This window comes from Amblyraja radiata, chromosome 29 (assembly GCF_010909765.2).
Source record: "Amblyraja radiata isolate CabotCenter1 chromosome 29, sAmbRad1.1.pri, whole genome shotgun sequence".
Taxonomy (NCBI): domain Eukaryota; kingdom Metazoa; phylum Chordata; class Chondrichthyes; order Rajiformes; family Rajidae; genus Amblyraja; species Amblyraja radiata.
In genome coordinates this window covers 26,890,124-26,905,009 of record NC_045984.1, presented here as the reverse complement: position 1 = coordinate 26,905,009, position 14,886 = coordinate 26,890,124, and the positions used below count along the sequence as shown (strand labels likewise).

General features: G+C 48.2%; 1 protein-coding gene across 1 annotated transcript; it reads left to right on the top strand.

Moving 5' to 3' along the window:
* Window positions 1-799: 799 nt before the first annotated feature.
* Window positions 800-14,594, top strand: LOC116989523 (gamma-interferon-inducible lysosomal thiol reductase-like). The gene is made up of 7 exons (XM_033046990.1): window positions 800-892; window positions 2,406-2,582; window positions 5,716-5,790; window positions 7,895-7,990; window positions 8,966-9,118; window positions 12,101-12,169; window positions 14,279-14,594. Exons 1-7 carry the CDS (start codon window positions 851-853, stop codon window positions 14,333-14,335), a joined length of 669 nt encoding a protein of 222 aa, XP_032902881.1. The 5' UTR covers window positions 800-850; the 3' UTR covers window positions 14,336-14,594.
* The last annotated feature ends 292 nt before the right edge of the window (window positions 14,595-14,886 follow it).

Genomic DNA, 14,886 nt, shown 5'->3' with positions numbered 1-14,886 from the left:
CAGGGCGCTCAAGTAGTGAACAGGTCAAGGCAGCACCGAGCCAGGCTATGGTGACCCGGGGCAAAACAGAGCCAAGGATGAAAAGAATGATAGTATCTATCAAGACTCTTCCTCATAGGAACCCGAGGAGCAACTTTTTCACACCAAAGGTGATGGGCACATGGAACGAGCTGCTGGAGGAGGTAGTTGAGACGGGTAATATAACAACATTTAAAAGACAGCGGGTGCAGCAGCATCTATGGAGCGAAGGAAATAGGCAACGTTTCGGGCCGAAACCCGCAAGGGTTTCGGCCCGAAACGTTGCCTATTTCCAGAAGGTATGGAAGGAATGAAAAGATCCAGGTATAACAAGACTCGAAATGTTGCCTATTTCCTTCGCTCCACAAAGGAATCTATCAAGAGCCGGTACGGGAGCTATGGAAACCGATGAAGTGATGGTGGTGGTAGCTGTACGTCAGTCTCTGCAATCCTACGCATGTTCTCAACCTCAGATAGCCAAGGGAAAGACTGGGTGAGACGCTGCATTGTTTATCTAGGTTGAGACACAAGGAACTACAGATGCTGGTTTGCGAAACAAAAGTACTGGCGGAGCCCGGCGGGTCAGGCAGCATCTCTGTGAATTTGTCTGGAGTTGCTGTGGGACCATGGATCGGGAATCGATTCTTGGGGAATAATTCACAGGCATGTACATCGATTCCCTTTGTAAATGATTCATCAGGATGGTACCAGCACACACTGGGCAAAATGATTCCAGGGTCAGTGTGATCTCGATCGATAATCATGACTTGTATTTATAACACCTAGCGGCCTGCAGCTGAGCACCAGAGAGGCGAGGTTTGTTGCTGACAGCATGAAGTTGCTGGTGAAGCTGTTCATTCTATCTCTTTGTGCTGTGAGTATGTCTTGTTTTTTTCATCGCTGCGTAACTCTGGGCTGGTCTGGCCACTGCCAGCTCTGGTCACGGAGTCAAACAGCACGGAAACAACCTACCCATGCCAACCAAGTTGCCCCATCTAGACTAGTCCCACCGACCCGCGTTTGATCCCTCTCCCCCTAAACCTATCCTATCAATATCCCTGTCCAAAATGTCTTTTAAATGTTTAAGAAGGAACTGCAGATGCTGGAAAATCGAAGGTACACAAAAAAGCTGGAGAAACTTAGCGGGTGCAGCAGCATCTATGGAGCGAAGGAAATGGGCAACGTTTCGGGCCGAAACCCTTTGGAAATAGGCAACGTTTCGGGCCGAAACCCTTCTGGAAATAGGCAACGTTTCGGGCCGAAACCCTTCCGGGTTTCGGCCCGAAACGTTGCCTATTTCCTTCGCTCCATAGATGCTGCTGCACCCGCTGTCTTTTAAATGTTGTTATATTACCCGTCTCAACTACCTCCTCCAGCAGCTCGTTCCATGTACCCATCACCTTTGGTGTGAAAAAGTTGCTCCTCTGGTTCCTATGAGGAAGAGTCTCTCTCTTCTCCCTCCTCCCATCAGGCAAGAGGTACAGAAATGTGAAAACGCACACCTCCAGATTCTGGGACTTGTTCCCCAGCCGTTGTCAGGCAACTGAACCATCCTATCACCAACTAGCGGTCCTGACCTCCCATCTACCTCATTGGAGACCCTCGGACTATCTTTTTTAATCGGACTTTATTTTGCACTGAACATTATTCCCTTCATCCTATATCTGTACACCATGGATGACTTGATTGTAATCATGTATAGTCTTTCCGCTGACTGGGAAGCACGTGACACCATTTTTTCCACTGTACCTCGGTACATGTGACAATAATAAATTTAAGTAAACTAAACTAAACCTCTGGTTGACAAAAATGCTGGAGAAGCTCAGCGGGTGAGGCAGCATCTGATGTCAGTCTGAAGAAGGGTCAGTCTGAACATCAGTCTGAAGAAGGCCCTCGACCCGAAACGTCGCCAATTCCTTCCCTCCAAGGATGCTGCCTCCCCCGCTGAGTTTCTCCAGCATTTTCGTCTACCTTCGATTTTTCCGGCATTCTTTCTTAAACTAAACCTCTGAGGACTGATTTGTGCCGGAAGGAACTGCAGATGCTGGTTAAAACCGATACACAAAAAGCTGGAGTAACTCAGCGGGACAGGCAGCATCTCTGGAGGGAAGGAATAGGTGACGTTTCGGGTCGAGACCCTTCTTCAGACTGATGTTCAGACTGACCCTTCTTCAGACTGACATCAATCTGAAGAAGGGGCTCGACCCGAAACGTCGCCTATCCTTCTTCAGTGACCCTTCTTCAGTGTCAGCCTGTCCCGCTGAATTACTCCAGCGTTTTGTGTCGATCTAGAGGACTGATTTCACCAGTGACGACGTGCCCATGGGCCAGGGTCATGGACCTCTCTCACGGGCAGACACTCAGTCTATTTCCTTCTGTCGGTCTAGGTTGGGAAAAGATGCTCGAACACGCAGGCCGGGGACTGGCCTCCTGTGCACATCAGCCTGTTCTACGAATCCCTGTGTCCCGATTGCCGTGCCTTCGTAGTCCAGGAACTCTGCCCGGTGTGGATGAAGATGAAGGAGGTTCTCAACATCACCCTGATACCGTTCGGCAACGCTGAGGTAACAATGGGTGTGGGAAGGAACTGCAGATGCTTCGGAGATAGGCACAAAATGCTATGGGGACGGGGGAGTGAGGGGGTGGTCTCAGGGGTGACTCTGATCAAGGTGTTTGAGGGATTTATCTTTGGTCATTATACAATGCCTCATACAAGATAACTCGACTGACATCTACTCCAGATCGTTTAGCTGCCACTTGCTCAAGTTTGAAACATAACAGTAAAAATATGTGCTCTGGAAGTCAGGCTGACCCTGTAATCAATGTTTGCTGAACTCCCACATGGCCCAAGTTACAAGTTTAATCTCGAACTGAATCTAACCTTTCTGGACACTTTGCATATCCAAGGACCAGGGGGGTTGGAATATGTTCATAAGCCATAGGAGCAGAATTAGGCGAGTCTAATCGAGTCCACTCCGCCATTCAATCATGGTTGATCTATCTCTCCTTCCCAGCCCCAATCCTCCTGCCTTCTTCCTGTTACCTTTGATGCCCTTTAGAAACCAAGAACCAAAGTGTTGGAGGATCAGGCAGCATCTGTGAAGGGAAATGGACAGTTGCTGTTTGTGTTCAGACTGGAGTGCACAAGGCAAAAAAAACCCCAAAGTGCTGGAGAAACTCAGCGGATCAGGCAGCCTCTATGGAGGGAAATGGACAGACGACGTTTCAGTTTTGGATTGGGTCTGAAGAAGGGTTCCGGTCTGAAATGCCATTTGTCCGTTCCCTTCCACAGATGCTGCCTGGCCTGCTGAGTTCCTCCAGCACTTTATTGCTTTGTATAAGATTCCAGCATCCGCATTCTCTTGTGTAAGCTCTTATTCACAGCCCCACAGAGATGCAGCAGGGAAAGAGGCCCTTCGGCCCAACTCCTCCATGTCGATCATGATGCCCCATCTAAGGTAATTACATTTGCCTGCGTCTAGCCCATGTCCCTCTGAACCATGCCACCTTGTACTGTACAGAGTTGACACTGCCTCATCACTGGTAGCCACATCCGTCTGGAGTTCACAGCTTCCTACTAAACCTTCTAATTTATTTATAAATAAGTTAATATTTGTGATCTCTTGTGGGATTACCAGTCGCATCCAACAAATATAAACTCCCATTCATTATGTCTTAGAAACATAGAAAATAGGTGCAGGAGGAGGCCCTTCGAGCCAGCACCGCCATTCATTGTGATCATGGCTGATCGTCCCCTATCAATAACCCGTGCCTCCCTTCTCCCCATATCGTCCCCTATCAATAATCCCTTCTCCCCATATCTCCTGTCTGTCTCCTCATCCAACTTCCAAAGCAGATGAATCATTATCCTTCATAAAGTCGGCATGTTGGCGCAGGGGCAGAGTTGCTGCTTCACAGCGCCAGAGACCCGGGTTCGATCCTGACTACGGGTGCTGTCTGTACGAAGTTTGTGCGTTCTCCCTGTGACCACGTGGGTTTTCTCCGGGTGCTCCGATTTCCTCCCACACTCCAAAGACGTAGAGGTTTGTAGGGTAATTGGCTTAGTAGAATTGTTATTAGTCCATAGTGTGTGTGTGGGATAGTATTAGTGTGCGGGGACCGTCGAAGGGCCTGTTTCCGCACTGTATCTCTAAACTAAACTTAAAAACTAAAAGCCATGGACCGGTACAGCCTGAAAACAGGCCCTGCAGCCCGCCTTGTCCATGCCGACCATACTGGGCTAGTCCCATTTGTCTGCACTTGGCCCTTAGCCCTCCAACTTAATAAGAGTCAGCGTTAGCCACAGTCTCCGATGTGGGATAGCATTAAAAGCCGACGCATAAATCACATCCATACACAGTAATAATAATAATAATGGATGGGATTTATATAGCGCCTTTCTAATACTCAAGGTGCTTTACATCACAGTACACATGCTCCCTGTCACAATTCACTATGTTAGTCGCCTCTTCAAAGGTTCAATCAACTTCATCAGACACCCTGAACACACTCCAGAGCCTGAAGTAGGGCCTCGACCCAAAATGTCACCCATTCCTTCTCTCAGAGATGCTGCCTGTCCCGCTGAGTTACTCCAGCATTTTGTGCCTATCCAGAATTTCATTAACTAGTTTCAGAAATTGACTATATTTATGACCTTCATTGTTTCACATTTATAACATGTTACTGTACAGACTGCTTATTTTGCATTACTACTTGTCCCATACATTTTATTTTATTTTACACTGGTGTTCCCAGGCTGTTGTTTTTACAGAGGTCCTTGTTTTACTGTGTCCTTCTCTCTGCTGTTGGTTCCCACTTCACAGTTGTGTTATTTCTTTCACTCTTCCCTGCCGGCAGCTCTTTTTGCCTTGTGCACTCCAGTCTGAACACAAACAGCAAATCGGAAACATGTCACTACCCGGAGGAGCCTTGGAGTCATAGTCGCATGCAGCGCGGAAACAGGCCCTTCGGCCCAACTTGCCCATGCCGCCCAACATGCCCCATCTGCACTAGTCCCACCTGGCCCATATCTCGCTAAACCTGTCCTATCCATGCACCCGTCCAAACTGATATGATAGTACCTGCCTCAACTACCTCCTTGTTCCATATACCCACCAACCTTTGTGTAAAAAAAAAGTGACCCCTCAGGTTCCTATTAAACCTTTCCTCCCTCAACTTAAACCTAGTGTTTAAGAAGGAACTGCAGATGCGGGAAAATCGAAGGTAGACAAAAGTGCTGGAGGAACTCAGCGGGTGCAGCAGCATCTATGGAGCAAAGGAAATAGGCAACGTTTCGGGCCGAACCATTAGTCACAGGACTCCAGTCTGAGAAGCAACCCTTCCACCATCACCCTCATTGGAGACCCTTGCACTATCTTTGATTGAACGTTACTGCCTTTGTCCTGCACGTAATTCACATTGTTCCCTTTATCATGTATCTGTACACTGTGGACGGCTCATATGTTATCACGTATAGTCTTTGCGCTGACTGGTTAGCACGCAGCAAAAGCTTTTCACTGTACCTCGGAGCACGTGTCAGTAAACTAAACTAAACTCAACTCGAGCAGTAATTTTCCATCCTTTCAGCTATGTATCTCTCCTTGTGGTGCGATCCTTAGCTTCGAGTTCATGATGTTCGGGCTGTTGCAGGCACTTTCCTGCCCTTGCATCTCACGCTCCCCGTGTTTCACTCCGCAGATAATTCAAGGTGCCCAGGGCGTGCAGTACTGGTGCCAACACGGGGAGGAAGAGTGTCTGGGAAATATGATCCAGGTGCAAGTCACGTATTGCTGCTGCTACTCGTCCATCGACCGGGATCCGAGCCGTTTAATTTCACCACGTATATCCGTGCCTCCGGGCACCAGCGAGCCTTCTTGATCAGTACAGGTGTCAGAGGTTCTGGGTAGAAGGCAGGAGAATGGGGTTAGGAGGGAAAGATAGATCGGCCATGATTGAATGGCGGAGTAGACTTGATGGGCCGATAGACAATAGGTACAGGAGTAGGCCATTCGGCCATTTGAGCCAGCACCGCCATTCAATGTGATCATGGCTGGTCATCCCCAATCAGTACCCCGTTCCTACCTTCTCCCCCCTATCCCCTGACTCCGCCATCTTTAAGAGCCCTATCTAACACTAAACACTTTTACTCCCCTTCCCATTCCCACACAGAACTCTCCGTCCTGGGCCTAGAAAAGTAATGAGGAGGAATTTCTTTAGCCAGAATAGGGGTGGGGAACCTTTTCATGTTGGAATGCAGCATTAAGTTAGCTGTAATCTAACAAGGCCGCATCCAAGAAACTTCAATTAGATATACTTCAAAATATACATTATTTTGTAAAAATCTAACCACAAAGTACTAACTTCAAGAAAATGAAAAAAATGGTTAGTTCTAAAGTTGCTTAACCTTTTAATGACTTTGTTGTGACTGTTTGTTTGTGGGAAAGCATTTGAATATTTGGTTGCAACATGGAGGTACGCAGTTTCAGCTGATCTTCTAGATGGGTATCCGTCATTTGATTTGAGAATGCAGATTCGCAGTAATAAGTGGTTGAAAAGCAAGAAAGTATTTTTCGTGCATGTCAAATTTAACGTACATTCAAGGGTCGCATTGGAATTAAATCATGAGCATAACAGGTGTTAAAATAGCCCTCATGACTTACTAATGTTTTAATTGTGGCCCTCAGTCGGGGAGGATTATTTCGTTGAATCTTCTTTTACTCATTGGTATTTTAAATACGTTCATTTTAAGATTAAAATAAAAATAATAAAAGACGAACAAAATCATATTAATAAAAATACAAGGATTTGTTCTAGAAAATTTGGATTCATTCAAAAGGCCGCACTTAATGGCCTAGAAGGACGCAGGTTCACCACCCCTGAGCCAGAGGATGGTGAATCTGGATCTCATTGCCACAGACAGCTCTGAAGGCCAAGAAAATGGGTATTTTTAAAGCAGAGATTAACGTAGTCTAGATTAGTATGGGTGTTAAAGGTCACAGGGAGAAGGCAGGAGAATGGGTTTAGAGGGAAAGATAGATTAGCCCTGATTGAATGACGGAGTAGACTTGATGGGCTGGATGGGCCTAATTCTGCTCCTGTGACGTGAATTTATAGCCAAATTAGAACTGAAATGAGGATAGAGTCATAGATGCATAGAGTGATATAGTGTGGAAACAGGCCCAACTTGCCCACACCGGCCAACATGTCCCAGCTACACTAGTCCCACCTGCCTGTGTTTGGTCAATATCCCTCCAAACTTGTCCTATCCGTGCACTTGCCTAACTGTTTCCTAAACGTTGGGATAGTCCCAGCCTCAACGACCTCCTCTGGCAGCTTGTTCCATACACCTACCACCCTTTGTGTGAAAATGTTACCCCTCAGAATCCTATTTAAGTCTTTTCCCCTTCACCTTGAGCCTATGTCCTCTGGTCCTCGATGCATTCAAGGAGACAATGGGTTTGTGGATATTAAGGGTGCCTATATATAGTAGAGTTTTTACTGACCTGTACGCAAAAAAAGTGTATACAGGTCAGTATACACCCTAGGTACATGTAAAAATAAAATACAATTGAAACATTGAATGACGGGATAGAGGGTGGTCAAAGATAAACGGAGCTGAAGTATGTTTAAGAAGGAACTGCAGATGCTGGAAAATGGAAGGTAGATAAAAATGCTGGAGAAACTCAGCGGGTGAGGCAGCATCTATGGAGTGAAGGAAATGGGGTCGAGACCCTTCTTCAGACTCAGTCTTCAGCTGAAGTATATCAGCCATGAACTCCAGCCGGCTCTGAAATGTCTTCAGCATTTTTTTTGTTCCATGAATAGAAAGTTTCACCGTGGTGCCTTTTCCCTGTAACCTTCATTTGTCCTTGAGCAGAGCTGCATGATTCATCACCTGAAGAACACCTCATCTTACCTGCCCGTCATTTGCTGCATGGAGTCTGCCCACACAGTGGTTGCAACCGCCCAGCAGGTCAGTGAGTCCCCCCCCCCCCCCCACATCGCTCCTCTAGGTGCTGCCTCAAGGCTCTCCAACCTCCCACTGACGCCCCCACAACACGATGTCTGTGGGCCGAACGCGGGCAGGCGGGACTAGTGTAGATGGGGGCATCTTGGTGGGTGGGCATGGTGGGCCGAAGGGCCTGTCTCCAGGCTGAGTGATTCTACTCTGTACCTCGGGTCGCCAACTTTCTCACTCCCACATAAGGGACAAAAGGCCCAAATAAGGGACAAATTCACGACGGCAATTTGTTGACCGGCTCGGCCGTGGCTGGGTGAATGATGAGTTGCCCCGGGTGCTGGACTGCACACAAAAGCCCAGCCTGCGGGCCAGCTGAGCGCGCAAAGTCCGGCGCCCCATCCGACTCATGAACCGATGATCGGCCATGAGAAGGAGGGGTGGTGGTGGTGTCGGCGGTAAGCGAAGGTCCGGGCTGCCGACCGACGTGGCCACGGGCGAGGCGCTGCTGCTGCTGCACTCCATGGGCTGCACTACGTCGGGATGAGTGAGGCGGGGCCAGACGTGGCGCTCCGACCCGACAGTCCTCTCGACCCGAGTCAAAGCCAGGACAAGGGCAGTCCCGTATGGAACAAACCATTTAGCCCAATATACAGGATGTCCCGGCTAATATGGGACAGTTGGCAACCCTAACTGTACAAGACTTGCTCTTGAGCAGTGGATAGAGCAAAAGGCATCGCATGGTCACCCACTCACCACTAGGGCGTTGAGGCATAACTCCAGCTCACCACATCGCCTCTACACGAGCTGGCTCACCCCAATTCACGAAGAACCCCATTGTGGGAGATGGGGGAGGGGGGGCTATGGGCATACGGTTGGACACAGTCCAGAGATGTAAAGATGGTTGTGAGATAAATGGATTGAGGAGTTGCAAATTGTGAATCTAGAGGAAGGATGGCAGGTGGATCTGTCGATGTATTGATCTTACAGTGTTTGCAAGACCACGCGCCTGCCTTGACCTGGGAGACCATCAGCGATTGTGTCTACGGAGAGTTGGGTTCCCGACTCGTGCAAGTAAACGCTCGCTTGACCGCTGGTCTGGAGCCTCCACATCGTTATGTCCCTTGGATTCTCATCAACGGGGTAAGGGAGTCAGAAACTAACGCGGGAGTCGAGCGTACTATATTGTCATGTGTCCCGCAACATAGAAAACAGGTGCCGGAGTAGGCCATTCGGCCCTTCGAGCCAGCACCGCCATTCAATATGATCATGGCTGATCATCCAATATCAGTCCCCGTTCCTGCTTTTCCCCCCAATATCCCTTGATTCCCTTAGCCCTAAGAGCTAAATCTAACTCTCTTGAAAACATCCAGTGGATTGGCCTCCACTGCCTTCTGTGGCAGAGAAGTCCACAGATTCACAACTCTCTGGTGATAAAGTTTCTCCTCATCTCTGTCTTAAATGGCCTACCCCTTATTCTGAAACTGTGACCCCCTGGTTCTGGACTCCCCCCAACATCGAGAGCATCTAGCCTGTCCAATCCCTTAAGACTTTTATACTGAGTTGGATGATCAGCCATGATCATATTGAATGGCGGTGCAGGCTTGAAGGGCCGAATGGCCTACTCCTGCACCTATTCTCTATGTTTCTATATGAACAATGGAACAATGAAATTCCGACTTGCAGCGGCACAGCAGATGTGGAAACGCTGTATGTAGGAAGGAACTGCAGGTGCTGGTTTACATTGAAGATAGAGGCAAAAATGCTGGAGTAGCTCTACAGGACAGGCGGCATCACTGCAGAGTGGGAATGGGTGGGTGACGCTTCAGGTCGAGAACTTTCTCCAAACATAGTGCTCTGTAAATCCATTTTCTCTGTAAATTCACCTCATTTCTGGTGCTGGGACGACAGGACAGGGTGTGAGGGCAGCTGGATTCACTGATACTCTGTTGTCACATGTGCCTAGGTACAGCGAAGTGCTTTGTTTTGCGTACAACCTGGTAAAACCGTACAGCAGACCTCACCTGGGCCGTGCCGAGCCGAAGAGTCGCCACATTTCTGGCACAAAGTTACAAAAAAATTAATTGCACTGTTTTATCTTCTGCTCGTAGAGGCGAACCAGGCCTGCCGCTGCGGCCCACCGGGGGCTCCCCATCAATCTCGAGGTCCCCCCCTTCAATCTCGGGTCCCCCCCCTTCAATCTCGGGATCCCCCCCCTTCAATCTCGAGGTCCCCCCTTCAATCTCGGGATCCCCCCCTTCAATCTCGGGATCCCCCCTTCAATCTCGGGACCCCCCCCTTCAATCTCGGGATCCTCCCCATCAATCTCGGGATCCCCCCCTTCAATCTCGGGATCCTCCCCATCAATCTCGGGTTCCCCCCCTTCAATCTCGGGATCCCCCCCCTTCAATCTCGGGACCCCCCCCATCAATCTCGAGGTCCCCCCCATCAATCTCGAGGTCCCCCCCATCAATCTCGGGATCCCCTTTCGATTTCGGGGAACCCCTTTGTTCTCAGCGCCCCTCCATCGGGTCCCCCCCCCCCCCTTCTATCTTGGGGTCCACCTATCAATCTCTGCGTCCCCTTTGTTCTCTGCGCCCCTCCACCAGGATACTCTCGGCCGTGCCCCCACCCCCCCCCCCCCACCTCCCCCCCCCCCCCCCCCCCCCAACGCTTGATGCTTTATTATTTGGGTGAAACCAGCGACAAATTGCACAATTTTGGAAAACATTCACACCTTATGACATTTTTAACTAGTGGCGTGAGCTGGCCGAGCTGCTGCCTTACAGAGCCAGAGACCCAGGTTCGATTCTGTCTGTGAGGAGTTTGCACGTTCTCCCTCTAACCACGTGGGTTTCCTCCCACCATCCCAGAGAGGTGCGGGTTTGCGGGTCAATTGGCCTCTGTAAATTGCCCAGAGTGTGTAGGGAGTGGATGTGAAAGTGGGATCACATCGAGCTACTGTCAATGGGTGATCGATGGTCAGCGTGGACTCGCTGGGCCGAGGGGCCTGTTTCCATGTTGTGTCCCACACGTAATTCAATCAATCAATAAACGGGCGCCATTAGCACTGAGGGTTAACTGGCCCCCTATCAACTGTCTCCTTCTCTGGTTACAAAGTAATGATGATGTAACATTCTCATAACTCTGCAAATACTAAATCAAGGCTTGCTTTGTTCTAACATTTTGTTTTTTTTTTTGAATTGGACAAGGACATTTACATCTTGTTTGGAAGCAACACTTGCCTTTCTATCAGTCTCTGCCCGACTTGTTGAAGGATTTGCACGCTGCAATTTTCATGGCTGACTGACAATAACATTTGTGCTTAGTTTAATTAAGTTTGGAATTACAGCGCGGAAGCAGGCCCTTTGGCCCACCGTGCCCGCGCCGACAAGCGATCCCCCGCACATTAAAGCTACCCTGCACACACTGGGGACAATTTTACATTTATGCCAAGCCAATTAACCTACAAACCTGAATGTCTTTGGAGTGTGGGAGGAAACCGGAGATCAGTGCTGTAGTTTCCGTGCTGTAATTGTTATATGGTTATATGTTATATGGTTATCACGCAGGTCATAGAAACATAGAAAATAGGTGCAGGAGTAGAGGCCATTCGGCCCTTCGAGCCCGCACCGTCATTCAATATGATCATGGCTGATCATCCAACTCAGTATCCTGTACCTGCCTTCTCTCCATACCCCCTGATCCCTTTAGCCACAAGGGCCACATCTAACTCCATCTTAAATATAGCCAATGAACTGGCCTCAACTACCTTCTGTGGCAGAGAATTCCACAGATTCACCACTCTCTGCATGAAAAATGATTTTCTCATCTCAGTCCTAAAAGATTTCCCCCTCATCCTTCAACTGTGACCCCTTGTTCTGGAGGTCACGGGGAGAACGTACAAACTCCGTACAGACAGCACCCGTAGTCGGGATCGAACCCGGGTCTCCAGCGCTGCGCTCGCTGTAAGGCGGCAACTCTGCCCCTGCGGAACCGTGACTGCCCCATAGATACCGACAAATCCATCCCATTGCAAACCACCGTTATATTGTTGTGTGTCCCAGATACAACAATGAAATTCTTACTTGCAGCATCGCAGTGACTGATGTTTCCTCTACTCAGGTTCACTCTGAGGATATCCAGCATCATGCAGAGACTGACCTCCTGGACCTGGTCTGTCAGACCTACACAGTGAGTACAAGTAATATTTCAACCAGCATTGAGCATTGAATGAAGTAAGTGAGTAAATAGTTATAGGCCAATGCTGTAACACATAGGTCAGTGAACATCCATAGGGAGACTCTATGGAGAAAAACGCACACCGTTCTTTGTCTAGCTTTTCAACAGCGAGGTGGGCAGCATGGTGGCGCAGCGCCAGAGACCCAGGTTCGATCCTGACCTCAGGTGCTGACTGTGTGGAGTTTGTACGTTCTCCCTGAGACCTCGTGGGTTTTCATAGATACATAGACAATAGGTGCAGGAGTAGGCCATTCGGCCCATCAAGCCAGCACCGCCATTCAATGTAATCATGCTGATCATCCACAATCAGTACCCCGTTCCTGCCTTCTCCCCATCACAAATGCACAACCCTCTGTGTGAAAACGTTTTTCCTCATCTCAGTTCTAAATGGCCTACACCTTATTCTTAAACTGTGGCACCTGGTTCTGGACTCCCCCAACATCGGGACCAAGTTTCCTGCATCTAGCGTGTCCAATCCCTTAATAATTTTATATGTTACTATAAGATTCCCTCTCATCCTTCTAAATTCCAGTGTATACAAGCCCAGTCGCTCCATTCTTTCATCATATGACAGTCCCACCATCCCGGGAATTAACCTCGTGAACCTACGCTGCACTCCCCCAATAGCAGGAATGCCCATCCTCAAATTTTCTCCGGGTGCTCCGGTTTCCTCCCACATTCCAAAGACGTGCAGGTTGAGTTGAGTTTGTAGGTTAATTGGCTGCCGTGAATTGTCTCGAGCGTGTGGGATAGAATCGGTGTACGGGTGATCGCTAGTCGGCATGGAGTCGATGGGCTGAATGGCCTGTTTCCACGCTGCACCTTTAAGCTAAGGTCAGGTAGTATCCATGGAGGGAGAAACAGCTAAGGTGTTAAACTGGATCAATCCCCTTAATTATTTACAGCTTTTTTTAGACACAGTTGCTATTCTTCCGGCTCAAAGATAGGTAATTGAGGAGTAAAATTGCCACACTTGAGGCATGAATAAACAGGAGTATATTTCAAGTAAAAGCAACTTGCTAAATGGAATCGGGAATAAAATTTAAATTATATTGGGTACTCAGATGATTGAAAACTCGGGAATAAAACAATCAGAGCAGATTAGTTGATTATGTTCACCAGATGCAATGAAATTCTATGATGGCCTGATGTTCACAGAGTGGATTATACAGGGTAACAATAAATAGACAATAGGTGCAGGAGTAGGCCATTCGGCCCCTTCGAGCCAGCACCACCATTCAATATGATCATGGCTGATCATCCACAATCAGTACCCCGTTCCTGCCTTCTCCCCATATCCCCTGACTCCGCTATCTTTAAGAGCCCCATCTAGCTTTCTCTTGAAAGCATCCAGAGAACCGGCCTCCACCGCCCTCTGAGGCAGAGAATTCCACAGATTCACAACTCTCTGTGTGAAAAAGTGTTTCTTCGGTTTAAACCAGCATCTGCAGTTCCTTCTGACACAAACTTAACTGAACATTGACTTCCAATGGTAGACAAAACTGCTGGAGAAACTCAGCGGGTGAGGCAGCATCTATCGAGCGAAGGAAATATAGATTACATTTAATGTTATGTCTGTATTCTTTCTTTATGTGCTGCATTGGCAAGAAGCATTTCACTACACCTAGGTGTATGTGACCAATAAATAACCTTTGAACATAGATCACGTAGACAATAGGTGCAGGAGGAGGCCATTCGGCCCTTCGAGCCAGCACCGCCATTTATTGTGATCATGGCTGATCGTCCCCAATCGATAACCTGTGCCTGCCTTCTCCCCATATCCCTTGATTCCACCAGCCCCTAGAGCTCTATCTAACTCTCTCTTAAATCCATCCAATGATTTGGCCTCCACTGCCCTCTGTGGCAGGGAATTCCACAAATTCACAACTCTCTGGGTGAAAAAGTTTTTTCTCACCTCAGTCTTAAATGGCCTCCCCTTTATTCTAACAATAGGCAACGTTTCGGGTCGAGGCCCTTCTTCAGACTTCTGACTTTCAACGTGTGTTTTGTGGGGTGCTATTATCAGACGGTGTTCTTATGTTTTTTTTAAATGTTCAACAGGGCTCTCTGCCTGCGGTTTGTGGTCAAAGAATCTACGTCTCAGAGATCCAAGCATAGGCCTACTGGCAAGTGGAAACCATGAATGAATAAAAACTCACCTGATGTTCAATGATTTACAGTTCTTACCGCATCTTCCTCCAACCGGATGTTGGAATGCCAAGATTGTTAAATTCACAGCATTTCCGTGTATTATTGATTTTCTCGTTAATCTGTAACTCACGAAAAATGTGATCTTAAAAGTATTTTCCTTGCGGGCTACTTTCTCTTTACAAGGCACACACCAAGAAAGTGGAATAAAAACAATTTTGAGGTTGAACTTGTGACACTGTTATACGTAAATGGATTGGGGTTTTCCTAACCATTAACTGTCTGTCCCTCAGCATCTGATAAGAAACTGATGCGTTGTAAGTGTGGCAATTTTTTTTAGTTTAGTTCAGAGATACAGCCGGGAAACAGGCCCTTCGGCCCACCGAGTCGGCGCCAACCAGCGATCCCCACACACTAATACTATCCTACACACGCTGGGGACAATTTACACATACACCAAGCCAATACACACCTGCATACCTGTATGGGATTGGAGTGTGGGAGGAAACCGAAGATCTCGG

What these genes read in the sequence shown, in the direction of transcription:
- LOC116989523 (XM_033046990.1), top strand. Translation starts at nt 851, where the DNA reads ATGAAGTTGCTGGTGAAGCTGTTCATTCTATCTCTTTGTGCT. An exon ending in CTTGGATTCTCATCAACGGG is followed by an intron (nt 9,119 to 12,100) that starts GTAAGGGAGTCA and finishes TCCTCTACTCAG; the next exon opens with GTTCACTCTGAGGATATCCA. An exon ending in TGGTCTGTCAGACCTACACA is followed by an intron (nt 12,170 to 14,278) that starts GTGAGTACAAGT and finishes AATGTTCAACAG; the next exon opens with GGCTCTCTGCCTGCGGTTTG.